Source organism: Artibeus jamaicensis, unplaced genomic scaffold (assembly GCF_021234435.1).
Source record: "Artibeus jamaicensis isolate MK-2021 breed Jamaican fruit bat unplaced genomic scaffold, CSHL_Jam_final contig_465, whole genome shotgun sequence".
In the NCBI taxonomy this organism is placed as follows: domain Eukaryota; kingdom Metazoa; phylum Chordata; class Mammalia; order Chiroptera; family Phyllostomidae; genus Artibeus; species Artibeus jamaicensis.
The window spans coordinates 21,715,458-21,742,370 of NW_026521843.1; the positions used below are offsets into that span (position 1 = coordinate 21,715,458).

Below are 26,913 nucleotides of genomic sequence, written 5' to 3' on the forward strand. Positions count from 1 at the left end.
AAAATGTCAATAGTACCAAGAAACTTCACAAGCCACTTTTGATACATTTCATCAGTCACAGCAGCTTCTCATACACTGCAAAAACTGTTTTTGGCATTTCAGTTGTGTTTTTATTATCTTTCTTTAAATAATAAAGCATAATATGCTAAAAATGTTGCATATCTTCTTCTACCTTCAATATCAAAATGGCTGCACACCACTGTGGAAAGCAGTTTGGAGTTACCTCCAAAAATTAAGATGGGATCTGCCTTTTGACCCAGCTATCCCACTTCTGGGAATGTATCTGAAGAAATTCAAAACATTAATTCAAAAAAGACATAAGCACCCCCATGTTCACTGCAGCGTTATTTATAATCGCCAAGACATGGAAGCAGCCCAGGTGTCCATCAATAGATGAGTGGATAAAACTACTATGAGACATTTGCACAATGAAATACTACTTGCCCATAAAAAGAGAAGAAAATTTTACTGTTTGTGAAAGTGTAGATGGAACTGGAGAACATCATACTAAGTGAAATAAGCCAGTCAGAGAAAGACAAATACCATACAATTTCACTCTTATGTGGAATCTAATGAACGAAATGAACTAACTGAACAAGGCAAATGGGGGCAGACTCACAGATGGAGAGCAGGATGTCAGCTGCGGGGGAGGTTAGAGGATTGGAGGGGTTGAGCAAAAAGGAAAAAGGGCTCATGGACACGGACAACAGTGTGGTGATTGCTAGGGGTAGGGAAGTATAAGGGGGCTAAATGATAATGGAAAAAAATACAATAAAGTTAAATAAAATAAACTTGCACAAAATTTCACCAATTCTGATTTTTTTTCAATGCATGCTGATATGACAACTGTCACGATACAATCTAACAAAATTGTTCTGAATGAAGTTAAAAACAACTAAGCACTACTACAGCCCTCATATAGAAAAAACTAAACAAACTTTTTGGACAACCCAATACAATGCAATAATTTAAATTATTATGGTTTCACACAAATACTTTCAGAACTTTGCCAAAAACATATATATTACCTCATAAACCACAGAGTAGTTTAAAATAACATTTTCTACAAAGAACACAGTATAATTATATTCAATAAAATATAAGTGTTGATGTAAAATTAAATGAAAGTATTCAACAAATTTTAGTCATTGGCTTTTTTGATTTGTCTCCCCAAACTTTATTTCACCATTTAATTCAAGACTATCACAGTGAATTTTAAAGTAAATAAAACTCAACGTTGAACAATCTAAACTGCTAATTTCATGACAAGCAACTGACCAGGCATTAATTATCAATTACACCTATAACTTTGAAAAGCAGTGAAAAAATATTTCAGCAAGCAAATGGATGATCACACCTATAGAAGCTTCCTGAATAAGAGGGGAGGCAGTGGCACTGAGACTCTGCACCAGGCTCCCGAGCTCCTGCAGGGCGCACACCATCACGTGCTGGCTGGCTGCGATGTCTGCAGCTCCCGACTTGTTTTCACTACTCGTATCGTTCACTACCGCTTCTGGAAACACAAAATCACGGACTTGATGAGTGTGAACTAAACCACGACACCATTTCCTTGATCTCCGCAATTACATTATTTTCATTTATTTATTTATTATTTATTACTATTATTGTTTTTTATGATATGTATGAGACCAAGCGTCCCTGGCTGCTACAGGAGTATAGCAGACAGGTATAGTTAAGAAACAACTTTATTTGGAGCAGGGGGAACGACAACACAGCACTTAACAGCTATATTGTAGTTTGAATCCTGCTACCACAATTACATTCTTAAATCATCCCAATTGATGCCTGAGTGTTAAAATTCTGTCTGTAGTTATTTCTCAGCAGAAAATGTGTGTAATTAATAGTGAAGTAACCTAAAAACCTTACTTCATGACTTCATGGTGATGAGTAAATACATATATACTGAGATATTTTGTCTGCTCTAGAAGAGTACCTAATCTTAGCAAGCAGCAATGAACCATAGGGTACAAAAGCACAGACTTTAGAGAAAGAAGATGGGTTCAAATCCCAGTTCCAGCAGTCACGTTAGCTGTACAGCACTGGACAAGACACTCACCCTATGGGCTAAGTGCCGATTCCGAAGAGTCATGATTAAACAGTCAATGCCTATGAGGAATTTAGTGCAATGCTGCCCCCAACACACACTTAATAAATGTTAGCAGCTATTATTGTTACTTCTTATTATTACTGCTACTTTCAAGTACTGTAATATATTGGTATAATAGTATTGTTGTCGAACTGCTGACCAGAATATGGATTTATAAAGAAAGTGGCTTTAGAACTTCTTACTAGAGTGTTTCTCAAAGTCCCCATTAGCTTTGTGCCCTCTCCCCTCATCTTTTAACTTCTACCTGGCTTGAAATGGATTTAAGATAAGACCGCTGTACATCCCTTGTCAGATTTCTAACTGAGAATACGTACTGCCCCATAAATTACAGATATATGGCACTGTATTTGATTGTTTTTAGGATTTTTTAATCAAATGGCTAATCTATGTCCTTAACATTAATAACTCAAATGTCTTACTCTTTTTGCATTCATTACAAACATACTACAAAATTTATAATATAGAATAATAGAGTACAACAGATTATCACATTATGTACTCTAATTAAATACCTCTTCTTTTGTTAGACAGTCCTGGACTTAAAATACACAAACTCTTTGTCTGATTGCTAGTCTATAAGCTGCCTGAAAAGCAGTTACCTATATCTGGTTCACTGTTTTACTACTGCCATCTGGCATTGTTTCTGGAACCAAAACATTTCTTCAAAGAACCAATGTCCAAATATATTTTAAGTCATAAACCTAGGATATATTGCTAATTTAACATATCTACAGATTTATATACCTCATTAATTTAAACACTCTTTAATTCACTATTTATAGTTTTCAGTTAGCCCTGTACATTTTAAAAATGGTTTGCTACGTAAGGTATAAACAACAAAAACTATAACTAAACTACTTGTAAATTTATTCACTAAAAGTATATGTTCCTTTTCAAATAAGAGTACTCAATAAAAATGACTATTAAAACACAGCCCAGAATAAAAGGTATACACTAATCAGATCTGTTAGTATCTATTGGAAATAATAATAAAGAGTTAAATAACCATGAGAGTCAACAGCATCATTACATCAGTCCTTACCTACTGCTTTCATTTGTTTTCCAATAGCTTGACAAATTTCTTTGGCAGCTGCAATCTGGGCTTTTTCACCTAGCAAACTGCCCACAGTAGCTCTCAGAATAAAGGAAACACACCGTCTTGAGTACACGGCCTCTACATGTGTTTGCGTTGCCCGAGGGTGGGAAACCAGATCCAGTACGTGGGACAAGAATGTAGCGAAGCTACGCTCCAGCCACTGACCACCCAGGGTTGTGACAAAAACAACATATGCCTATAAACAGATTAAGATACAACTTAATGCATACAAATAAATGTATGTAACCGAACTGAAATGACAGATAAAGCAACCACAGAAATAAGTGATAACAGCATGCAAATGAATTATATTTGAGATTACAATAGAGAAAATTTAACTCATGAGACCTTTTTAGTACCTCTAGCATAGAATTATCTTTGACTAAAAAACAGTTAAGACAATAGCTTCATGAAGAACGGAGAGTATAGAGGAGGCAAAGCTGAGCTCATCCTGGTTATGAAGAATGAGAAACCCTAACATTCCAAATAAATATAGACATAGAGCTACAAATCACTTGATTTTGACTTTAAGATAAAAATGGTTACTTCTATTTACACTCACTTCAGGAATAAGAAATAATTAAAATGCTTTTGATTAAAATCACAAGGAAACATTTCATCTTACTAGGCACTAATTATCATTAGATCATAATTATAGGATCTTATTTGCTATTAATTACTATTTTAAAATTATAATTCCAGGTCAGGTTTACTTTCAGAATTACATTGGTGATTAACCATTTATGGAAAGCCAAAGTATTAAATAATACTTTTAGCTACAGGGTCATTGAACAAAATTAAAATCTAAATGCCCCCAGCTACATAAATAACATTTCAATTACAACTGAATTATTTCACATCTGATTTTCTAAAAAGTTCTGAAAAAATTGTTAGCTATTTATATAATTATAGTACACGCAGGCTTATTTATATATCATTAAGTATCTACCTTTCCAGTAAGCATGCAATTTGAAGTTTAAATATAATTCATTAATTTGATAAAAGAAATGCTTTTGAAATAAACCAGAAAATATTTTAAAATCTCTTCATGTGCACTATTACTTAGTAAGAGTTTTCTGTGAATTTTTACAAGAGCTATGAACAGAATTCTTTCATAAGTATGTATTACAAACCTGTGTGACTCCAACCCTCACTTCACGATTCACAGACCCTCCAACCTTCAACATTTCTCCTCCACTCTTTAGGAAACCTGACCCTCCACGCAGAAATCCTGTGGCCATGAGTTCTAAGACTTCATCAAAAGTTGCTCGCTTCACATTCTGGCGCATTACTTTCAGGAAAAAAAGTAAATTTATAAATAAACATATTTTGATATTAGTTAAATAATACTTTCTAATAATCTAGCTTTAAAATTCAAGTAATTACTTTTAAGCATACCTAAATTACCACAAAGGAGAAAAGGTCATTTAGTTTCCTATTATTTTAAAATTTACCACGTACTTGTAAAAATAAATTCAGTTTGAAGCAAAAATGCTAAGAAGACCAGAAGGAACTAGAAATTAAAATCGGCTCACTAAATCTATGACGAGTCCAGTAACGACGTGACCTGGAATGTGCGAGACAGCAATGACAAAGCCTACGCCCTGCAGATGCTGCTGAGTGGCCACAGACAGCCCCATTCTCAAAGCTGAAGCGGACGTAAAGAGACTTTGTTAAGACCCTGCTTTCTCTACAACAGTTACCAATGCATTACGAAGTCACTAACTACAACTGACTTGCCATCCCTACTATACAGGCTCATATTTTACGAAGTTCTTTCACATACAATAGGAAACAGAATCTTCACAAGAATTCTGTGGGAGAGACATAAAGCTCATGATCAATTGTGTAAGCTTTAGAATTTGACTGCCTGGGTTTTAACTGCAGCTCTGACAATATTAACACTTAGTAGAACACAAATTATGCAATCTCTAAACTTCAATTTCCTTGTTTATAAAATGGGAATAACAACCGTACTTAGAATTCATATGGCATTTGTGAGGATTACATAAACAATTCCGTTATGTGCTTAAATCAACGCCTGGCACACAGCACTTACCACATGTTACCTGTCATCATCATCATCTTATTCACAGATTGAAATAATTATTATTAAAGATGAACAAAACACAGCTGGGGTTTTCATAGCTAATAAACCTAGGAGTTAGGACTTGGCTCCATAGCATCTGATTCTCCTTCTTCCAGGCAGAGAGGGAGCAGTGGTGGGGACGAGAGCAGAGCTGGCCTGCTCAGTGTGCACCCACTCTGTCCCCAAAGCCTATGAAACTGTGAGGCACAGGAGAAGTCACATGAAGAGTCAGTGCTGCTTGTGATCCCGCTCATAATGACAGTAAAGAAACAAATGAAAACTGATACTGTGCTACAAATGGGGACCCAGTCATCAGAGATTTAAAGTAAGAAAGCATATAAAGTGCCAGATTCCAATCCCTTGAACACAATACAAAACCTCTCATAAATATTACTTGCTTATATGTCCAATGTACTTGCTACATAGTATCTTGTACATTATAATCATAAAAGAATGTCTTGACTGTATCAAGGAAAATGCTATTTTGGTACTTCAATTTTATGAAAACGTAGACAACTACCTGACAATATAAATCCTTTCAAATGATTTGCCTATAAGTAGTAACCCATTTAGAAGGAACCATTCTGTATACCTTCAACTGTCTATTACAGTCTAGATCAGGGGTGGCAAACAATGGTACCTGTTGCTTGTTTTGGCATCAATGCCGTAGCCATGACTGTCCCTAAGAGTTTAGACACTGCCACTCGTACTCCATAGTTTGAGTTTTCCAAAGCCTTAAAGCAGAGAGTGGCTATGTTTTCCAGTTCAGCAGTCCACATGAACACAGCTTCATTCTGCAGTTCGAGTAGACACTGTAATTAAAAAAAGAAAAAGAAAGAAAAGTAAATTAAGTCCTAAAACTTCTATTTCCATAGATGGAGTAAAAAGAACCAGATTTACTTTCCTGAAAGAATCAAACTATATTTGACAAAATGTATGAAACCACAGTTTTCAAGACACTGAACATCAGGAGTTATAAAGGATACTGACCCTTAGATCAGTGGAACAGAACAGAGAGCCCAGAAATAAACCCAAGTCTCTACAGTCGATTAATATTTGACAAAGCGGGCATGAGCACACAATGGGGTAAAGATAGCCTCTTCAACAAACGGTGTTGGCACTAATGGTAAAGGACTGAATGTCTTCCCCTAGGGATCTGGAACAAGAAACGGTGTCTGCCCTCATGTTTTCTATTTAACATTGTACGCAAGGATCCAGCCAGTCAGTGGAGTAAGAAAAGAAATATAAATAAAAGGTATCCAGACTGGAAAAGAGTTAAAACTGTCTTTATTCATAGACAACATGATTATCTACACAGACTATCTGACAGACTCTGTTAAAAAATCTGATCAGTTCAGCAAGGTTGGTGAATATAAGATCAATGTTCAAAAACCACTTGTATTACTATATGTTACTGCTAAACAATTAGAAATTTTTTTAAGTCTTATCTTTTCCATTTATTTATTTTTAATTTTTTAATTTATTGAGAGAAGAGAAGGAGAAAGAGGAGAGAAGCATCACTGTGTGGTAGCCCCTCGGACACCCCTTAACCAGGGACCTGGCCCATAACCCAGGCATGTCACCTGACTGGGAATCAAACCAGTGACCTTTGCTTCGCAGCCCATGCTCAGTCAACCGAGCTACACCAGCCAGGGCGAAATTTCAAAAAGTTTTAAATCAATACTATTTAAAATAGTATAAAAATATTAAATACTTGGGGATAAATCTCACAAAAGATGTGCAAAACCTATACACTGAAAAACACAAAATGTTGCCAAGAGAAATCAAAGAAGACCTAAATGAATGAGAGATATATCATGTTCATGGGCTGGAAGACTTAATACTGTAAGCTGTCAACCCCCTGCAAATTGATCTGTATTTTCAATTCAACCTGAATCAATATCCCATCGTGCAACTTTTGTAGAAATTGATAGATAAGTTAAAATTCATATGGAAATGCAAAGAATCTAAAATAACCAAAACTATTTTGAGAAAGAAAAAGTTGGAGGGCTGATATCACCAGATTTCAAGACTTATTATAAAGTTACAATAATCAAGAAAGTGTTATTGACATCAGGATAGATGATGACATAATAAAGACCTAAAAATAGACCTGCATTTATATGAACAACAGATTTGCAACAAACGTGCAAAGGCAAGTCATGAAGCAAAGATCGTCTTTTCAACATTGTACTACAAGTGAATATCCACATGCAAAAAAAGAACTTTGATTCGTAACTTACATTATGCATAAAAATTAACTCAAAATAAATAATATATTAACTATAAAACTTTAAGAAGGAAACACAGGTGAAGCTGTGGGTTAGGAAAAGTTTTCTTAGTAACAACACAAAAAATAATCTGATAAAATAGACTTAACAAAATTCAAAACTTCCCTATTTAGAAAGGCATAATTTAGAGAGTAAAAAGACAAGCTGTAGACTGGGAGAAAATATTTGCAAATAATGTATCTGATACAGGAATATATAAAGAACCTATAAGGTACCCTCAAAACTTAATAATTAGAAAACAACTCAATAAAACAATGCACAAAAGCTTTTAATAGGCTCTGTATCAAAGAAGATATTGATGGTCTTAGGTATAAGATTTAGATATAAGTATCTAAAAATATGCTCATCATTAGTCATTAGGGATGTACAAATGAAAGCCGCAATGAGATGCCACTATATATCTATAAGGGCTAGAATTAAAATGACTAGAATACCCCTCATTCTCATTGGTGAGGATGAGGGGAAACTGGAATGGTACAAGTATTTTGGAAAATAACTGGCAATTTTCCAAAAGTGAAACATAAATCTAGAATATAATGTAGCCATTCTACTCCTACCCAAGTGAAAGGAAAGCATACATCCACACAAAAACTTGTACAGATGTCCACAACAGCTTTTTTTTGTGATAGTCCAAACTAGAAACGACCCAAATGTCTGTTATAGGTGACGGAATAAACCAATTGTGAAATATAATGAAATACTACTTAGCAATAAAAAACAATAAACTCTTAAATAAACATGTAGCAACATAGATGTATTTCAAAATAAGTATGCTAAGTGAAAGAAGCTTGACTCCCTCCAAAAAAAGAGCACATACTACATGATTCCATTTATATTGAGTGAAATGAAACTAATCCATGGGGACAAACAGTGTGCCATCATACTTTAAAACTTTAAAAGAACAGGCAGGATAAGGAGCATCATCAACGGGTCTAGTACTAACCTTGGCCACTGCACAGCGAACTGCCATCGACCTGTCAGTCAAGAGGGACCTGGCATTCTTGTAAATATCACGATGAGAAGAAGCGGCTGCACCACCCAGTCCGTTTAGAACTTTCTGTAGGCTCATTAAGATTTCACTTCGCCCTTGAGACTAGACTCAAACATAAAGAAAGCTTAAAAACTATACTGTAAAGCAAATTCTACACTTAAACAACAACATACCAAACACAAAAGTTCTCTGGGCCTAATGCTCTTACTCTAAATTGTACACAGTAAGTAATAAAAAAAATTAAGTATTCTAGAGAGTACCTGAAAGGTAAAAATAATTACTAAGTTCAATTAAATTGTATCTTTCTGAGAAATTAGGTTACAGCAAGTAAACACATTCCAATGTTTCCATGACCTGTTGAAGTGCAATATAATGAAAATATAAAGACAAAATCAAAAGCCTTAGTATCAGATCTCAAGGATCCAAACTTTCGGAATGTTAAAGGTTAGATAAAAAAGCAGTTAAGAAGTAATGTAAACCATCTATAAGATAAGGAAAACATCCAATACGGTTAAAAATTTTGTCACAGATATGCCAAGTCCTCATTTTCTTGTGATGAATTCAAACTCATCTTCATACTCTTATAATGCTTGATTCATGTTTCTAGTGTTTTTACTCAAACACAGATCTCTTTCACCCAACTGTAAGCTTTTTGCTGTCAGGGACCTTGTCTTATTTATCTTTATATGTCTAATGCCTGACAATATCCCTTCAACTCTTATTTAAAAAACAAATAGACAAAGAGTTCCCAGAGCTCTTCAGTTTTCGTATATAAGGGAATTGAGACTATGAGAGTCCAGGGCTTAGTCTGTTTTTAGTAACTTCAAGTTGACAAGGAATTTTCAGAAGCAATAACAAACTGACACGACAAAACAACTAGTTTTACTTGATATTAACTGCTATGGATGGAATAGCATCCCTCCACCCAAAAGAGTAGTTCAAGTCCTAAGTGCAATTACCTGTTGACATGACTTTATTTGGAAATAGGTCTTTGCAGATGAAATCAAGTAAAGATGAGTTCATATTGGATTAGGATGGACCCTAATCCAATAACTGGTATCCTCATAAGAAGACTTTGGACATAGAACACAGGTGCAAAGGGAGAGCACCATGTGACAAGGAAAGCAAAGAATGGAGGCACCTACAAACCACTAAATGCCAAGGAACTGCCAAGGACTGCCAGTAACCACTGGAGACTAAGAAGGCAAGGAAGGATTCCTCCCAAGAGGCTTCAGAGGGAGCATGGCCCTGCTGACACCTTGATTTCAGGCGTCTAGCCTCCAGACCTGTGAGACAATACATTTCTGTTGTTTGAGGCCACTCACACTGCGGTAATTTATTACGGCAACCCTAGAAAACTAATACATTAGTAGCTATAGTACAAAAAATAAAGTGGTAATGCAAAAGCATTATAAGGCAAAATAAAAAATGATAGGTAAACCTATTCTTTGTCAAAGAAAAGCATTCTTTCCCCACTCCCTAAAAGATGAGGCATCATCCATTAAAAAAGGGAGCAAGACTTTCCTTTTTTGCAAGTAATTTTAAGTTACCTTCCTGCTAAGCAGTGTAAGGCAAACATATGTTTTTAAATGACATTTAACTCCTGCTACTAGCAAAACATGTAAATAATATTTGTTGTAAAACTTACCTCTGCACTTTTCAGAGATTTCAAAAGATTATTTACTGTTTCTGGAAATGCACTGCCTAGCATTCTCCCCATTTTTTCATAAAATGCTCCAATACAAGTCACTGCAGCCCTGTAAGAAGTGAGATTTTCATTAGTAATTGTTCAGGTTAATAATACTTTTCTCATTTTCAGAAATCAATTTGTATTTGTGCAGGACACTTTTGGCTAGGAAACCTTAATTTTCAACTAAAAAAAAAACCACCTCATTTATTCTTTATAATTACAACAAATACTATGGTCAATAAAATTGTATTCTTGTTAGGAGAACAAATATATATTTACATAACGAATCATACCCATCCTTTGGAAAGAAACCCAAGCTTTCCTTTTATGAAGACTTCTCAAATTATGCCAAGCCACCAAGATCCCTCTCTTCTCTCATATACAATGTGTGCCACTCATTTTTGACAAAATTATATTGTTTACTGTGCTGTGACTTGACCATTTTATTCAGCTGTTTCTTACCCTGCCAATGGAAATGTAAACCTTGAAACAGGAAATTTATCATAATTTTTGTATTGCTACTTAGCATAGAAATAATAGTAAACAATTACTTGCAAAAGTTAATCTAAATGGTTTTAATGCAACATTTGGCTACCTAGAAGAAGAAATGTAACAGCACCCTATCTCCTCAGGAAGGGGGAGACCACCCACCCATCACTCATGTAAACAGTAAACACGTGAATAACTGAGTTTGGCTTAGAGGCCGGAGCAGGGCACAGAGGTCAAGAGCACATACTCGGGAGTCCGGCAGATGGATGACAAAATCCTGGAGCTTGCCACCCAACAGCTATGTGTCCTCAGCCAGTCACTCGGAGGCAGAGAGAAATTTAGCTCACCACCATACGCGTAAGAAACGGTAAAATCAGGGAATCGACCATCACCTCACCTCTTGACTCCAAATCCCATGCTACTCTCCAGGCTGATTACAAACTTAAAGATGACTGAGAGCACATACCAGAATATACTAGGAAATTCCTAAATAGAAACCATAAATCTGCTGAAAATACATACAAATGATATGTAATATTTAATAAACTCTACTTAAGCAGAACTACAAAATCATGTGTGGATCTGCTAAGGGGTAGAAAACTAAATCATCAAAATGGTTAACACAGTTTCAAACTCCAAAATAAACCAGAAGGCACTAATATGCCCGAATCTCTTCTACAACTTTTGAGATCTACACCTATCTCAAGCGATACACAGTTTAATTACGACTTATCTGTGCCACTGAAAACAGACCGAAGAAGAATCAGCCTTCCAAGTAAGTCCCCCATTTCCTCTGTTAGCTACTGTCCACTGGCCCTGGCCGCTTGGCACCTTCTGTCCTCAAACAGTAGTGCACTCTTCCTGGGTGAATTTACCCACACCAAAGGGTTCAGCCTATTCCCAAATCTCCACTCTATCACCAAAACGACATTTTCAACTCAGTTCTCTAAAATCCAGACCAGGATTTTCACTTCCTACTACACAGTCACTCGGCTGTTGCCACTGAAAGTCCAAAATCAGCATGCCCAGAAATGAACTCGTCTTCCCCTCACAACTTGTTTCCTCCACTATCTTGTATCTTTCTGAAAAGTACTGTAATGTAAATAAGGTATAATGTTTGTTTCCAGTGAGAAGTTTCTTTAGAGAGTAGGTAGGCAAACTACAGCCTGCAGGTTAAATCTCGCCCATCATCCAGTCTTCCACCTGTGTTTTAAAAGACGTTTTATAAGAACACAGCCATACTTATTTATTTACATATTGTCTGTGGCAGAGGTGAGTAGTTTTGACAGAGCTGTACAGTCCACGAAGCCAAAAATATTTACTCTCTGGCCCTTTTCACAGTTTGCCAATCCCTAGCCTATCACATCCATCTTCCCCTCTTCCTATCTTAACCCCTTACTTGACTAACTTCCCTATTTCCTTCCCTGATGGTTGACCTACTTTCGCTGATGCTTCTTTGAGTGGTCTTCCTTGACAATGCTCTTCCCTCACGGCACGGCTAAGCTTATTTAGGTGTTATTTTTCTCCTATGGCACTCTTGTTTAACTCTTTTACAGAAGGTGTCCCGATAGCCATTATCTTTAAGACTTGCTCCAAAAATGTCTGCCCTTAATCCAAACCACAAGTATGGGCTAGGAGCTGGGTTAAGCTCTTGATCTAGGGGTCAGCAAACTTGCAGGCAAAATGGTACTCAACTCTGCCAGTCTGTCATCATAGCATGAAAGCAGCTGCCTCCTAAATGAACAGACATGTCTGCATCCCAACAAAACTTTATTTACAAAAGAGGTATCAGGCTGGATTTGGCCCATGGGCTCTAGTTTGCCCAATCCTGCCTCAATCCCATCACCTACAGATGCTCTGTTTCCATCCCAGCCTAAAATATTATCTCCATCCAATTTACCAATTTACCTGATGCAAACTGCTGACATTACACCAATCCTCTGTAGTTTGCTGGAAGTCCCAGTGGCAATGGAGCCAATGTTCAAAGAGAAGCCCTTCCCACACCTGCTTGGGGAGCTTTTATTGTCAGCAGCATGCCTCAGGTTCAATCTACTTGGAGGTCTTTATAATTGACAGCCTCTTATTAAGACAAGCTACTCTGAAAACACAAAATATGTTCAAGGGTTGATCTCAAAATACTCACAATTTTGTTGGTAAATAGGCTGCAGTGTCGTCTTTACTTCTGATAATGTCATTGCATTTTTCAAGTGTTTGAAAAACAGTGAACGTATCCCCAATGCTATAGAGGGCCGCAAGATTTTTAGCTAACAATTTTCGCGTAGGTGGTCCAGGTGAACTACTTATTAATCCAGTTAATTGTTCAACAAGTTTTTTCTGTTTTTCCTTAACATCAGTCTGTTATAAAAGAAAATAAAGAACATCAAAAGTTTTTTTTTTAATTTAATCTTTATTGTATGTTTCCCATTACCATTTAGTCCCCTTATAGTCTCCTCCCCCCAGCAATCACCACACTGTTGTCATATCCATGAGTCCTTTTCCTTTTTGCTCGATCCTTCTACCCCCTCACCCCCACCCTCTGCCCCCAAGTAGCTATCATCTGCTCTCCATCTACAGGGTCCAACAGAAGTAAGGCTTGCTTGAGTGTGGTTGGTAGGGCAATAATAATAGGTGTAATAATTGATCGTTTTAATTTGAACATTTCACCTAAAATGTCCTATGGTGTGCTTGAGTGTGATGGTGTCATGTTACAAAATACATGCTTATGACTTTGTAATAAAAAGAGGGCGCTATTTGTGTCAGACCCTGTATGAGTCTGTCTCTGTCCAGTTTTTTTCTTACATGTACTTTTGTTACATTTTAGTCAGAATAAGAAATACTTAGTTAAGGCACTCTGATAATTCAAATCTATATTACATTAGGTATAAAACCATAAGTGAGAATTTTCAAGGTGAGCTCAGCAAGAAATGAATCATTCATTACTACATTAAATAGTCTCCTTTGTTCCCCTCCAAAGCCAAAAGTTAGTTGCCAACAAAAGTGACTACTCCTGACTCAAGTTTTCACGCCAACTCACTAAGAAGTAAACCACAGTCTAAGTACATAATATTGAGCATGTGGACAACTGATATCTTAGAACCCAGATAAGCTCTCCTTGAAAAGCGAAGTCAGTAGTCCAAAACATTGTTTAAGTCAGTGAAGGAAATCAAAAGAAACATTGAAGGAGCCCTAGAAAACAGAAAAAATATTCAGATCTACCCATAATCAATACTAAAAACTCACTCATTCATTCATTCAATGTGTATTGTGCATTTATATGCCATGCACTACTCTAAGCATGAATATTCTAGGTAACAGTGAACACAACAGACCAAGTCTATACCCTCATAAATTTACATGCTAGAGAGGAGACACGGAATTCACCAACTAAATGAATAAATAGTGTGCTTACTACCTTATGTTGATTAGTGAGGAAAGGCCTCTCTAGAAAGAAGCGAATGTGTGAGATATGCAAATATCTGGGAGAGGAATACTCCAGACAGAGGGAACTGTATAAAGGCATGGAGGGAACATGCTTAACATGCTTGAAGACAGTGAGTAGGCCCTTTAGGCCTAGGAGAGTAAGAGACAGGATGTAGCAAGAGATGGAATCAGAAGAGTAAAAGGGACTCGATTGTGTCTTATTTTATTCTGAGAGCTTGAAGCAGAGGAAGGACGTGATCTAAATGTCTTAACAGGCTCATTCTGACCACTGAGCTACGAATACTCTGCAAGGTACACATCAGAAGCACAGAGAGCACTTAGGAAGCTTTTGCAATAATCCACATAAGAGATGAGGATGGTAACAATGATGAAAAGTAATTTACTTCTGCACATATTTAGTGGATAGATCCAATAGGATTCACTAATGAATATGATGTGAAATTTGAGAATAAGAGGGAAGTCAAGGATGCTTCTAAGGTTTATGACCTGCATAATTAGAAGGCTGAAACGGTCATTTCCTGAGATGAAGAACACTGGGGAAAGGACAGGTTTGGAAGGGGGAAGTCAAGAATTTAGTTCCGAACACGTTGTTCATGTTGTTCTAACTTTGAGATGCTGTTTAGATAGCCAAGATAAAGCAGTAGAGTGTCTCACGGTATATCTGGAAGTCATTACTATATAGATGGTAGTAAAAATATGAGATTAGATATCACCGTAAGAGTAAGTACAGATTTTTTAAATAAATTTTTATTTTAGTTCTTAAAGATTTTTATTTATTTACTTTTAGACAGAAGGAAGGAAGGGAGAAAAAGAGGGAGAGAAACATTAATGTGTGGTTGCTTCTCATGCACCCCCTACTGGGGACCTGGCCCAAAAGCCAGGCATGTGCCCCAACAGGGAATTGAACTGGCAACCCTTTGTTTTGCAGGCCAACGCTCAATCCACTGAGCTACACCAGCCAGGGCTGTATAAATAGATTTAAAAAAAAAAAAAAAAAAAAGAAGGCTGCCCAGGACTGAGAAAGAACCAACAAATGGGAATGAGGAATAACTAGTGAAGTAGGAAAAGAACTGAAAACAAATGGTGTCTTCGGAACCACAAATAGGATGCAATGTGCATCCACAGTACAATAAAAATCAACTGTTTAATTTGAATGGAGGGTGTACAGATGTTCCTATTATTATGCTTCATACCTTGGATAACTTTGTATATATTCTTTTGTATTTTTCATTTTCACAACAAAATAAAAAAAATACCCATGTGTTTCAGGTAGAAGATCAACTATGTCCATTAGTACAGAATACTGACCCATTGGTTTGGGCAATTTGAGATACTAATGACTGGACAAGAGCTGTTCAGTGGAGTAGAAGCAACAAATACCCAATTGGAGGGGGTTTAAGAGAAAATAGGAACGTCTAGTTAAAGAAGCCTTACTAAAACCGGCTTCTTTAAAACTAAAGGGCAACCCCCCCAAAAAAGGCAAAAATCCACAAGCGTACAGAAAGAGGAAAAGAATGAATGCGAAATATGGAAGTCAAGTGTCCCCAACAGGGAAATGTGAAAAGAGACCCAATTTACAACAAAAAATCCTCTAAAAGCTCATGTCTGTTGTTGCTGTTTTGAGGCTCTAGGCACATAGGGAAAGCTATGTCTAGAAATGGAGGGAAAGATTGAGAATCTAAGAGGCTGTAAGACTCCTCTATCTCCCTCCTCTGTTCTGGACTTACGGAGCCCAGGCACCGCTGTGGGCTGGGAAATGGCACTGAGAACATGGGGATTGAGTGAAAGTTTACATACTGAATGTTCAGGTCCCCAGCCTTCTCCCTCAATTCCTAGAACCTGAACAACTAGTCACACACCCTAGAACACAAGTAGAACAGTGTCCTCTGGGGAATGACTAGCCCAAAAAACCCCATGGTACTAGCATCAAGGGGTCCTCAAGGAACTAGACTAGCCTAAGGTGAAGTGCAGTTAACAAACTTCACCCTGCCCAGAAAACATTTTTACTACTCACTCTTCTGTTTAAGCAGACAACCAAAGAGCATCAGACATTTGAGGAAAGCATCTAATTTTAAAGACAGAAAATAAAACACACAGATAATAAAAAGCCACACACAGATAATGGAATAGACTATGCAGGATGAAGAAAACAGAAGGAAAGTCTATTATTAACTCCTTGGAGAGATGAACGAAGACATCGGGATTGCTAGACAACACCAAGGGACCACCTGCAGCTGGAGATGATGAATTTAAAGTGACAGCAGTCATACAGTCATGTTTTCCTCCAGTCACATTCAGCTGTCCAGGTACAGACATGAAGAAGGCAACAAGGTGGGTTTAAAGGAGGTTTGGGTTTTGCCACAGAATAAAAAAGTACAGAAAGAAATTCCTATTACAGTGTAATAGTCTCAAGATCCATAACTGACCCACAACCGTTCCAAAAATGCTTTCTCACAAATCATGAACACATAATATTCTTGACTGTGTTAAACCAACTTGGGGGGGGGAGCAATACCATACCTTGTTGGCAGCAATCAAGACTTTATCAAGAAATCGCAACCATTCGAAGATAAAAACTGGCCTCTTTGCTTCAGTGATTTGAGCCAAAGCTTCTTCGTTTAGCAATAAACTGTGGGCTAACTCCATTACTGAAGTTTTAAATTCACACCTTAAAATAAAAAATGTTAAAAATACTCGTATGTTAAAAGTCCAGCTTAATGATTACAACCACTAAAAAACGAAAAGTTAAAATTTACTTATTTCATCTGAAGGAAACATTTCATACAAACCTGAGAACTAAATTTTAAACAGGAGTACAAAACAGTGAAAGAAAGGAATGATTCGTGAGGAAGAATAATGAGGTAAAAGATTGAAATAAATGCTACAAATGGGGCATTTCTTCCAGAAAAAAACACGCCTAGAAGAAACACATGCCATTAACCCATTCCATAAACTGGAAAACTGAAGCACCAAGATCAATCGCCAGCCAGGCCTGACAACCCAGCCTCCTTTTTTTCCTGTCCACTGCTGGGTGCACAGAGCCCTCGCTCCTCCCCTGCTGCACCTTGCCTAGGAGTATATCAAAACGTCCCAGCAAGAAGATCCCACACTGGAAGTCCCCCAGTCTTCCTACAACGAAGAGGTGGGGGCAGTCAGGTTCCCCACCCCCCCTCCTCCGCGGCCATGGCTTCAGGGACATCCCCGGGCAGCGCCAGAACGCAGCCGGCAGAGGCTGCGCGCGCTGCGGACCTGGGTTAACGCGACTCCTCTGAAGAGCTTAGCGCAGCGCGAGGCCTGGGGAAGAGGAAGCAGGCCGCCACACACCTAGGTGGTCACTCGGGCTGTCAACCCCAAGAGGCGCGGGCTCGGAATCGAGTCCGGCATTGGAAAACAGAAAAAGTTCTTTACGAAGTCGAATTTCCTCCCCAGCCAGGGGAGTCTGTGCGCGTCAATGTGCTGGCTTCGCCGGCCAAAGAGGCAGCCTCACCTCCTAGTCCCGCAGGGGCCGATCAGCTGAGCTCCAGCCCGAAGCAGCCTCCCAGGTACCCGGATACCCCGCCTCCCGCACTCCTGCCAGCAGGAAACGAGGGGAGAGCGCCTGCGCAGAAGGTTGATATTGCGCAAGCGCACTAACCACGTCCTTCTAGCCCCGCCTGCCGCAAGTTTCCATTAAACTACACTCGGAAACTTAGGTAGGGGCGGGCGTGCTGACGTCCTGCGCAAGTCGGTGAGCGTCTGAGCAGCGCGCGCTGTAGTTGGCTTCCCCGGGGCTAGTAGAGCTGCCAGGTAAGGGGCTGGAGGCACCAGATAGAATGATAAAGGGCGTTGATCTGTGTGTTGGTGGTCACACCATCACCTACATTCCCACCCGAAGTGGTCGCGTAGGTGGGACGCTTGCAGCTGGGAGGGACGCGAGAGGGTAGAGATCAGTGGTTTCAGAGGGGAGTGTTTGAGACCGAGGCATTTTTTGTCACCTTTCTGCTGTACATCTAACTACATAGCCGGCCTCTTCCCTAGGTTGTGTAGTCGGACACTCAGTGTCCGAAGCAGCAGTCTTGTTGCTACTTCCCTGCCCTCTCTCTGCCAAAAACAAAACAAAACAAAACAACAAACCCTGCAACTACCCCTCTCAAAAACTGGTAACTCCACTCTTTCAGGTATTCACGCCAAAAGTCTTGATGTAATCCTTTACATCACCTCCAATCCATCAGCAAATATTCAAAATAGCTCTACCTACAAAATATATCCAGAGTGTGCCCAGTTCTTACCACGTCCACTGCTGTCACTATGCTCCGAACCACCATCATCTCTGTCTGGATTCTCCCCTTGTGAAGTTTATTCTTGTGCTTGATGGGAATGGGGGGATGCTGAGGAATGGGAGGGTGCTCGCAGAAAGGGAGCTTTAAATAGGGGTTACCGATTCTTTTTAAATATCTGCCTAGCACTCTGGAGCCTAATGGGTCCCTTAAAAATAATCGAATCCCATTTGCAGTAGCAAGAGCCCTGAGGCCTGGATTCTTTGTCCTGTTAAGCAAGTCATTTAGCCATGCTGAGTCTTAATTTCTCCAACTAGTAAGCAGGACTAACTATATTCTTGCCTTGTAGAGTTTTTAATGATGATTAAATGGGTTTGTAAATGATACTCTGGGTAAAGGCTAAGTCATTATGTGTAAAAATACTGTTCTTACAGATGAGTCTGGTGAATGAATTATGACAAATGCTGAATATAATCTTCCACATTTTTAACATATTATAATACAAAGAAAAGTAGGCAAAACTAATGTTTAAAGATGTACAAGTGGATAATGAAATGTGTACATCTTTATGAAGATGTACAAGATGTAGATGAAGAAAAGGAAGTGACTAGGAGGAGTACAATTGAATTGGGTACAAAAAGGGCCAATGAGGTTCTATCTCCTGATGTGAGTGGTGGTTTGTATTATCTTTTACTGTATAATAAGTTATCCCAAATTCAGTAGCTCGAATAACTATAACCATTTCTTATATCACAGTTTCTCTGGATCACAGAATTGTTACTAGTTTAGCTTAGCTCCGACTTTTATAAGAAGTTGTAAAGAAGATGCCAGCCCAGGCTGAGTCATTTCAAGGCCAGACTGGCACTAGAGGGTCCATTTCCAAGGTAGCTCACTCATGTAGCTCTCATATTTGTGCTGGTTGTCAACAGGAAGTCTCTGTCCCTCCCAGGTGGACCTCTCCGTGAGCTGATTAAGTATCTTCACTCCATGACAGCCAACTTCCTTCAGAGTGAGTAATTACTAACTTCTAACTAGTGTCTTTTATGACCAAGCATCATATTCCATCATTTCCACAATATCCTATTGGATACAGAGGTCAGTTCTGTTTCCTGTGAAAGGAGACTACACAAGGACGTTGAAAACCAAGAGGCAAGAATCTTTGGAGACCACCTGGGAGGCTACCGCCTAATTACAAGAGTATTTGCCTCATAATAATTCATTAAACTGTGCATTTGTTTTATGTGATTTTCTGTGTTTATGATGTATTTACATCAAGCTTAACAAAATCAGACATGACAACACGGGGAAATTATTTATTTCTACAAATATTACAAAAGACCCTTTTTCTCCTCGTTACTGAACATCAAGAATTTATGATGTTTGGGACATAGTTATGTAGGCATTGGGCATGTATGGGACTTATCTTTGTGGTTCACAGCCTAGTTGGGAAGATATACATTAAAAACTAAGACAGTAATATTTTTTCATCCCATGTAATTGTTCAGACTCTTGGTTGCAGTTGGCAGAATCCCTACTCCAACAGGCTTAAATAATGAGGAAATTTATTAGCCTCTGTAGCTCAGAAGATTCATGGGGCATGGCATCAAATAAAGAGGTACAGAAATCAGGGCGTTGGGACCTAGGTTGGAGATTCAATTCTTCTAGGCCTGTTTTCTCTGACTTCATTCTACAGAACAGCATCTCTTCATATGGCCAAGAAGAGGGCATCTGCAGCCCAGCTTCACCTACTTCTAGTTCAGAAACCCCAATGAAGACAGTTTTTTTCCCCCACAATCCACATATTCATATCATGTAAAGAAAGAGAGGTTTCTTTGCCCTGTTAGGTCTTCTGTGATGGGGATGTGAAGTACCATAATGAGCCATTTTATGCCCAAGAATATATGGAGATTGTCGCCTTCCTCGAGAACAACATGGAAGCCAAAGGGCTGGGTTCCCAAAGGAAAACATTAACATCTCCTGGGAGCCTGTTAGAAATGCATAACCTCAGGCTCCAGCTCAGGATCAGACTCTGCCTTTGAAGATCCTGGTGCAATTCAAATATGCAGTAAAGTTTGAGATGCACTTTTCTAGATTATTATTTTACCCATTTATAGACCAGTAATTACATGATTTGGCTATATTGGCTGGAGACTGTCCTCAAAAATGTTTCCATATAGGTGTTCCCTATATGAAGTTCCAAATGAGCATTTAATATAAAATGCTATAGAGGCCTGGTTTTTGTAAAGGAGGGCAACCTAAGCCTAGGGTGAAGAATATATCAGTGGTATGTTCAGAGGGCAATGAGAAGCCTGTGTGATTTGAATAATGAATCCTGGAGAGTCATGGATCAGAGTATGGAGGGCTTCTGCTACAGTGTTAAAACAACTGGTTGTCTTCTGCCTAAAGGGCAGAGTTTATTAAAGGATTTGAAACAGCAAGTAACATGACCTGACTTACATTTTTAAAACACCATGGTGGAGAGGGTGGAGAGGATGGATTGGAAGAGGAGAAGCTAAAGGCAGTGAGACCAATTAGGAAGCAGTTGGAATAGCTCCAGTGAGAAAGAAATACCTGAACTAAGGTAGTGGCCACACCTATAGGGGAAAATGCCAATGAGGGGTATTATAGAGGAGGAAGTGACAGAGGTCTCTAAGAGGTCGGAAATGGGGAGATAGCAGTGGCTTTAACTTGGAAATACAGAGGATGAAGGAAATCTGGGGTAGAGGAGAACAAGGTGTAGGGATTGTTGAGTTTGAGAGTTCCACACACAAAGCTGTCAGAACGTCCTATAGATGTGGAATAGAGCTCTGGATAAGGTTCATGGCTGGAGATACAGAAAGGTTTATTTCCATTTTGACAAACTAAAAATGGAGTAACTGTTACTTTATTCTCTTTGATTTGCAGATACTTTTGTCATTCAAAGTTGAACATGGCAGAAGAAGAGGACTATATGTCTGATTCCTTCATTAATGTCCAGTAAGTGTGAACGCTTCATGTAATGAAACATATAAGGCATTAGTGTAGACTCTTAAGCAATGACATTGACTTTAAATGTGAGGTTGGAAAGTTAGTCTTACTGCTTTAGGGGAACACCATCCTCATGTCTACGCAAAGAACTGGGAGCCTGTTCTTTTTTTGTGCTAAGCATTTTACTTCTGCCCTTGATTCTTTTTATTTTCACTCCTCCAAGGAACTTTGCTTTTTTCCTTTATTTCATCTTATTATCTCTTTTAGCTACTATTCACCTTTGCCCTTTATTGTTGCCAAATGCCTTAGAAAGATTAGTTGAATCTTACTTTCTTCCAATTTCTTCAGCTGTGCGCTTTCTTTAGTTTTCCACAATCTGGCAACAACCATCATCATTTTTACTAAAACAACTATTCTCGGAAGTCGCTGATGCATTCTAATATAGATGGTAACAAAGATGATCAGAGAGGTAGCACTGAAATATGAGTAAGTATCAAAGTCACGGGAAAACTTCACATACTCATGTAAAACAACCTTTTCCCTTGTTCTTCAGAGAAGATATTAGACCAGGATTGCCAATGCTGAGGCAAATCCGAGAAGCCCGTCGAAAAGAAGAAAAGCAACAAGAAGCTAATCTGAAAAATAGGCAGAAGAGTTTAAAAGAAGAAGAACAAGAAAGACGTGACATTGGGTTGAAGAATGCCCTAGGCCATGAAAACAAAGGGTTTGCTTTGCTCCAGAAGATGGGATATAAAAGTGGTCAGGCCCTTGGCAGGAGTGGTAAGTCACTTCCAGAAATCAAAAGGTTTTCTTACTGCCAAATGGTGTCCGTGAATACCAGGGATGACTCTTTAATGTTTCTCATCTACACAAAAATTAAAACAACTTAATCTTCATCTGTTACGTGCTAACAAGCTTCGTGGAGAACTTTCACCTTTCCACACCCACTTTAGACAACCCTGGATGTCAGCCTAGCTCGAAGGCACTAACGACTGGGATGGACAAAGCTTAAGTGGAGGCAACAGCTAAGCATGGTGACAAGAGAAGGGATGAGAAGTACAGTGGCAACAGGATAGTGAAGAGACATGGAGGACGGTGTCAGGACTCTGCCCTGTTTGCTCTGTACCTGTAGCAGCTGCCCGAGCGACCGCCCCGTTAGAGAATCTCCATTCTCACCTCTCTTTTTAGGAAGTGAGACTGTTTATTAAGATGCAAAGGCCATATATTTAAAGTAGCTTCTGTAAGCTGTTTCTTCTCTTTATTGTCTTCTTTATTGCAATTGCTTTGATCTTCATCCTAGCGAGGCTGACACTGTCTTAGATGTTTAATATCAGGCTTTCACTTCTTAAAACCCCACCTTCAGGTGACGTAGGAGGCTGTGGGTCAGCCTTGTTGAGGACTAGGATTCAGAAGACAGTAACTAGTTCAGCATACTGATGTTCAGACTTCAGCTTGAACATTACTGAAATGGGAGGGAATCTGTACTGGACACTGTAAAGCCGCACACTGTGCTTGTGTTTTGAAGAATTTCTGAAGTAGTTTGTGTTTTGTTCTCTGTTTTTAGGAGATGGTATTGTTGAACCAATTCCTCTCAATGTCAAAACAGGTATGTAATTATGTTTAGGGATATTTACCAGTAATGATATGCTTATGCTTGTATCTAACACATACATTTGCTTGAGAAATATTTTTATAGTAGTGTGGTTACAGTTCTTATCATAGGAAGCCCTCATTAAAATGTCTCTTTGTTAAACTTCTAAATCTTTTAAACTAAAAGTAAAAGTAAGTTTTAGTGAGTATAAAATAAAATTTAAATCATAAAACTATAGGAGAAAATTGTTGTAACCATTAAAAACACAAAGGTATTTTTACCAGTCGAAATGTTCTAAAAGTATTCTGAGACAAAAGTGTCCACTAAAAGTTTTTCTTAAATATCAGGGGGATCACTTTGTTAAGTATATGATTGTCTGACCACTATGCTATGCACCTAAAACAAATACAAATTAATACTGAATGTGGACTGTAATTGAAGAATAAAATTTAAAGATAAACAAATGTTTTTCTTAATACTTTGTGTGAGTTAAGGAAAAAATATGTTGTTTGTTTATACCATACATAAGTATTTGAAGTTTAAAAAAAATCTCTAGTGTTTTCTTCTGTCATTCTTGTCATATGACTGAGCGATTGTACTCATGTTGCAATTGCCTTTAATTTGTAAATATTTATATTGTCATGCTTTGAAATATAAAGTCAGTAAGTTTCTCATCAAAGTTGTCTGTCTGAACAGGAAAAAGCGGCCTTGGTCATGAGGCGTTATTGAAACGAAAAGCAGAGGAAAAATTAGAAAGCTATCGGAGAAAGATTCATATGAAAAACCAAGCTGAAGAAAAAGCCGCAGAACAGTTTCGGTAACGCTCTGTATGGGGACTGCTTTTGGTGTCGTCTTTTCTTCAGTGTGGTGCGTTTTCCGGTGCCCGGTCACATAAAATGGATAAAGAGCGTGCAGAACTGTAATGTGCTATTTTTCCTTTCCGTTAGAATGAGACTTAAGAATAAGCAAGATGAAATGAAGCTGGAAGGAGATCTTAGAAGAAGCCAGCGAGCCTGTCAACAACTGGATACGCAGAAGGCAAGCCTTCTACCTGCGTTCGGTGCGGTAGTGACGTGTTGTGGCCCCCAGGATGATCTGCCATGAGTCTATGTTTTAAAAAGCCAAGCCAAACAAAACACAAGTCTGGTGTTCCTAGTCTTCTACTGATTAAAGCTTTTATTTACCATGTACTACTGATCTGTGATAATTGACACAATGATGACTCATTTATGGCAGGAACCTCAGTAGTCTGAATTATCCAATAGGGTTAAATAACATTTTTTTATTTAATTGTACTCTGCTCATTTGCATATTAATTACTCGGGGCTACTACGTGTGGACATTCCACTCCCCAGAATATCTGACTAACCAGAATAGCCAGTTTTCAGTCCCTATTCATCACCTTCTTTGTCTCTAAGTAATGAGATCATGGTACAATACCATGTATTTCAGATCTGAATGATTTTATTTTGCTTTTTTTTTATTTTGCTGGTTCAAAATAAAATGACTTCATTTAATGAAATTTCTTTCATCTTTAAATAGATTGCTAGAAGTAATCTCATTTTTCTATATTTCCCTAGCACTTTACTTTGAATTTATGTCATGACTCTTAAGATTTTCTAGCTTATATGTATTATTTTATACCCATTAAGCTATTTCTGCCATAGCTTATTTTCCCTACTAGACTGTCAGCAACTTGGAGACAATATTCTAATTGAGTTTTGTATCCCCAGAGTTCATAACACAGTGCTTCAGTCTTGACACTGCGCTCAGTAAAAGTTTAATTGAAAGGATGAATTCATGTTGACATGAACATACAGGAGTGGTCTCATGTTTATCTATGTTTAATTGGAAATAATTCTACATTTTCAGAATATTCAGGTTCCCAGGGAGGCCTGGTACTGGCTGAGGGTTGAAGAGGAGGCTGAAGAAGAGGAAAAGGAAGAAAATGAACAAGATGAAGATGAATATGACAGTGAAGATTTAAGTGTATGTTTTAGTACCATTTCCTTGATCGGGGCGTCTCAACGTTGGCACTATTAAGATTGTGAGCTGGGTACTTGTTCGTCATGGGGTGCTGGCCTGTGCATTGTAAGATCTCTCGCAGAACCCCAGGCCTCCCCCCACCAGATGCTTGCTGCACTTGCTCCTTGTGACAACCAAAAATATCTCCAGAAATTGTTAAGTGTACTGTGAGGGGGGGATCGCCCCCAGTTGAGAACCACTACATCATAGGTTCATGTCCCCAAACCAAAACTTCATATAATTTTTCCCGTTAGCTTCAGTTCACCCCCTCACCTCTGCTGGATGATGGATTAGCTGCACATGTAAATTATTTTCATTTCTACTTCGTTTCCTGTTAAACTTTCGGAAGTGATTCTAATGAATACCTCTCTCACTCACCTGTAAACAAGACAAAAACCAAAAAAAAAAAAACCCTCAGTTCTAAGGAAGTGGAGATTATTCAAGAAATGAATACATTGAATACACATTTCTGTGGTTACATGTATAAAGCATTTTGTAGGACACATTCAAAATTGGAAAAAATCTATGTTCCACTTAACTGGGAGACCACTTCAGTGGCACAGGGAGGCACTGTTTACTCTCATCCCACTGCAGAAGGTAGATCCTTTGAAAACAGATGGTTTTTAAGGATCCTGGCCTAATAGAGCAGTTGAATTCTATTTTCTGAATGTTAACAAGTGGTCCATGTTGTGTCTGGGAGACTTGTGAAACTATCAGGGTAGCTGGTAAACTGGGACACGCTCTAAAATAATTCCGCTTTCGACATTGTCCTAAGGGTTGAGAGTGGAGTGGAAGATGTGTGGCCCTGGGCTAATTAAGCTTGATCCAAGAGACAAGAAAACCAAGGTTCTGTTCTGTGTGAACCATTAATGTGCTTGTGTCCCATGTCTAGGTACTGGACAAATTACAAATATTGACTAGTTATTTAAGAGAAGAACATCTGTATTGTATTTGGTGTGGAACAGCCTATGAAGGTAAGAAAATACTTGAAACTGTTTAAAAATATTGGGTACAAATGCTCTTATATTTTTAACTTTACTTTTTAATAAAAGTCACATTTTCCATGAATAATGGAAATTTCTTCTTCTATCCAAATGGTAACATAGAATCAATGTCTTAAAGAAATAGCAGATATAGAAATAATTGAGGCCTTATTAAAAGTGCTTTTAACTTTTCAGAAACTGAACATGCAGAAGGGAATTTTCTAGTGTTTTATTTCAAAAGAAAGAATTTTAAATCACTTTAGGATGATAATTTTTTTCATACTTTATTTTATAAGGAGCCTTCAGTTGCAGGTACTTGAAAAATATTACATTTAAATTTTTAGTTAGCTAGATAGAATATTTCTCCTGAACCATAAAAATCAGCATGTTGAAATCCACTCAATTTTTTTTATTGTAAGAAAGAAATGAAGGATTTTGTACTTGAGAGTGAAGACTTTTTGGTTGTTTCTTTAAACTCTCCTCCCAGTGTGTTTAATAATAACTAGCAAACGCAGCTACAAAATCCATGCTATAGTGAAATAATTTTCCAGAATACTTTACTGCACACATTGTATTGATCTTTTATGTTCCTCATGTAAATTATAGATAAAGAAGACCTGTCTTCAAATTGCCCGGGACCAACTTCTGCAGATCATGACTAAGATTATTCTCAATAAAGTAGAAATTTGGAAAATGCTGTTGCTGTTGTTTCCTAGTCAGTTGAGCAGTTAGAATTCCCAGCTTTTTTGTGCCTTTTGGTTGTTGTTATTTTGCTCCGTGTGTATTTTAGAAGTAGTTTGTTCTTTAGAATGTAATTGTTCACTAACTTCAATAAAGTAATGGAATGCTATTTCCATTAGACATGGGCCACTACAA

General features: G+C 38.1%; 2 protein-coding genes and 1 non-coding gene across 6 annotated transcripts in view; 1 reads left to right on the plus strand and 2 right to left on the minus strand.

Moving 5' to 3' along the window:
• Positions 1 to 17,782, minus strand: part of HEATR5B (HEAT repeat containing 5B) — a 71,414-nt gene extending 53,632 nt beyond the window's left edge. The window contains exons 1-9 of one of the 2 annotated variants that reach the window (XM_037165405.2): positions 17,540 to 17,641; positions 16,736 to 16,883; positions 12,918 to 13,129; positions 10,244 to 10,352; positions 8,548 to 8,697; positions 5,954 to 6,125; positions 4,358 to 4,515; positions 3,171 to 3,420; positions 1,358 to 1,513 (exon numbers count right to left, since the gene is read on the minus strand). In XM_037165405.2, the coding sequence (XP_037021300.2) occupies positions 1,358 to 1,513; positions 3,171 to 3,420; positions 4,358 to 4,515; positions 5,954 to 6,125; positions 8,548 to 8,697; positions 10,244 to 10,352; positions 12,918 to 13,129; positions 16,736 to 16,861 (1,333 nt within the window). In that variant the 5' untranslated portion in view covers positions 16,862 to 16,883; positions 17,540 to 17,641. Of the gene's footprint in view, positions 1 to 1,357; positions 1,514 to 3,170; positions 3,421 to 4,357; positions 4,516 to 5,953; positions 6,126 to 8,547; positions 8,698 to 10,243; positions 10,353 to 12,917; positions 13,130 to 16,735; positions 16,884 to 17,539; positions 17,642 to 17,702 lie in introns of those variants that run through there. The other variant, XM_053666964.1, reaches the window with a different exon arrangement.
• Positions 1,640 to 1,771, minus strand: LOC119063859 (small nucleolar RNA SNORA63). Its single transcript, XR_005085255.2, has one exon. It is a non-coding gene; the product is annotated as a small nucleolar RNA SNORA63 (small nucleolar RNA).
• A 90-nt stretch (positions 17,783 to 17,872) lies between the features above and the next one.
• GPATCH11 (G-patch domain containing 11) lies at positions 17,873 to 26,913 on the plus strand. Of its 3 annotated transcripts, none has more exons than XM_037165420.2 (10): positions 17,873 to 18,001; positions 19,401 to 19,480; positions 21,376 to 21,447; positions 21,992 to 22,218; positions 23,003 to 23,044; positions 23,726 to 23,846; positions 23,977 to 24,067; positions 24,902 to 25,018; positions 25,947 to 26,028; positions 26,644 to 26,913. In XM_037165420.2, the coding sequence occupies exons 3-10, from the start codon at positions 21,401 to 21,403 to the stop codon at positions 26,697 to 26,699; spliced, it is 783 nt and encodes a 260-aa protein (XP_037021315.1). In that variant the 5' UTR covers positions 17,873 to 18,001; positions 19,401 to 19,480; positions 21,376 to 21,400; the 3' UTR covers positions 26,700 to 26,913. The 3 variants fall into 3 exon arrangements, with proteins under 3 accessions (XP_037021315.1, XP_037021316.1, XP_053522784.1); XM_037165421.2 differs by having other exon boundaries at positions 19,421 to 19,480; XM_053666809.1 differs by lacking the exon at positions 21,992 to 22,218.

What these genes read in the sequence shown, in the direction of transcription:
- GPATCH11 (XM_037165420.2), top strand. Translation starts at nt 21,401, where the DNA reads ATGGCAGAAGAAGAGGACTATATGTCTGATTCCTTCATTAATGTCCA. An exon ending in TCCTCTCAATGTCAAAACAG is followed by an intron (nt 23,045 to 23,725) that starts GTATGTAATTAT and finishes CTGTCTGAACAG; the next exon opens with GAAAAAGCGGCCTTGGTCAT. An exon ending in ATGACAGTGAAGATTTAAGT is followed by an intron (nt 25,019 to 25,946) that starts GTATGTTTTAGT and finishes TCCCATGTCTAG; the next exon opens with GTACTGGACAAATTACAAAT.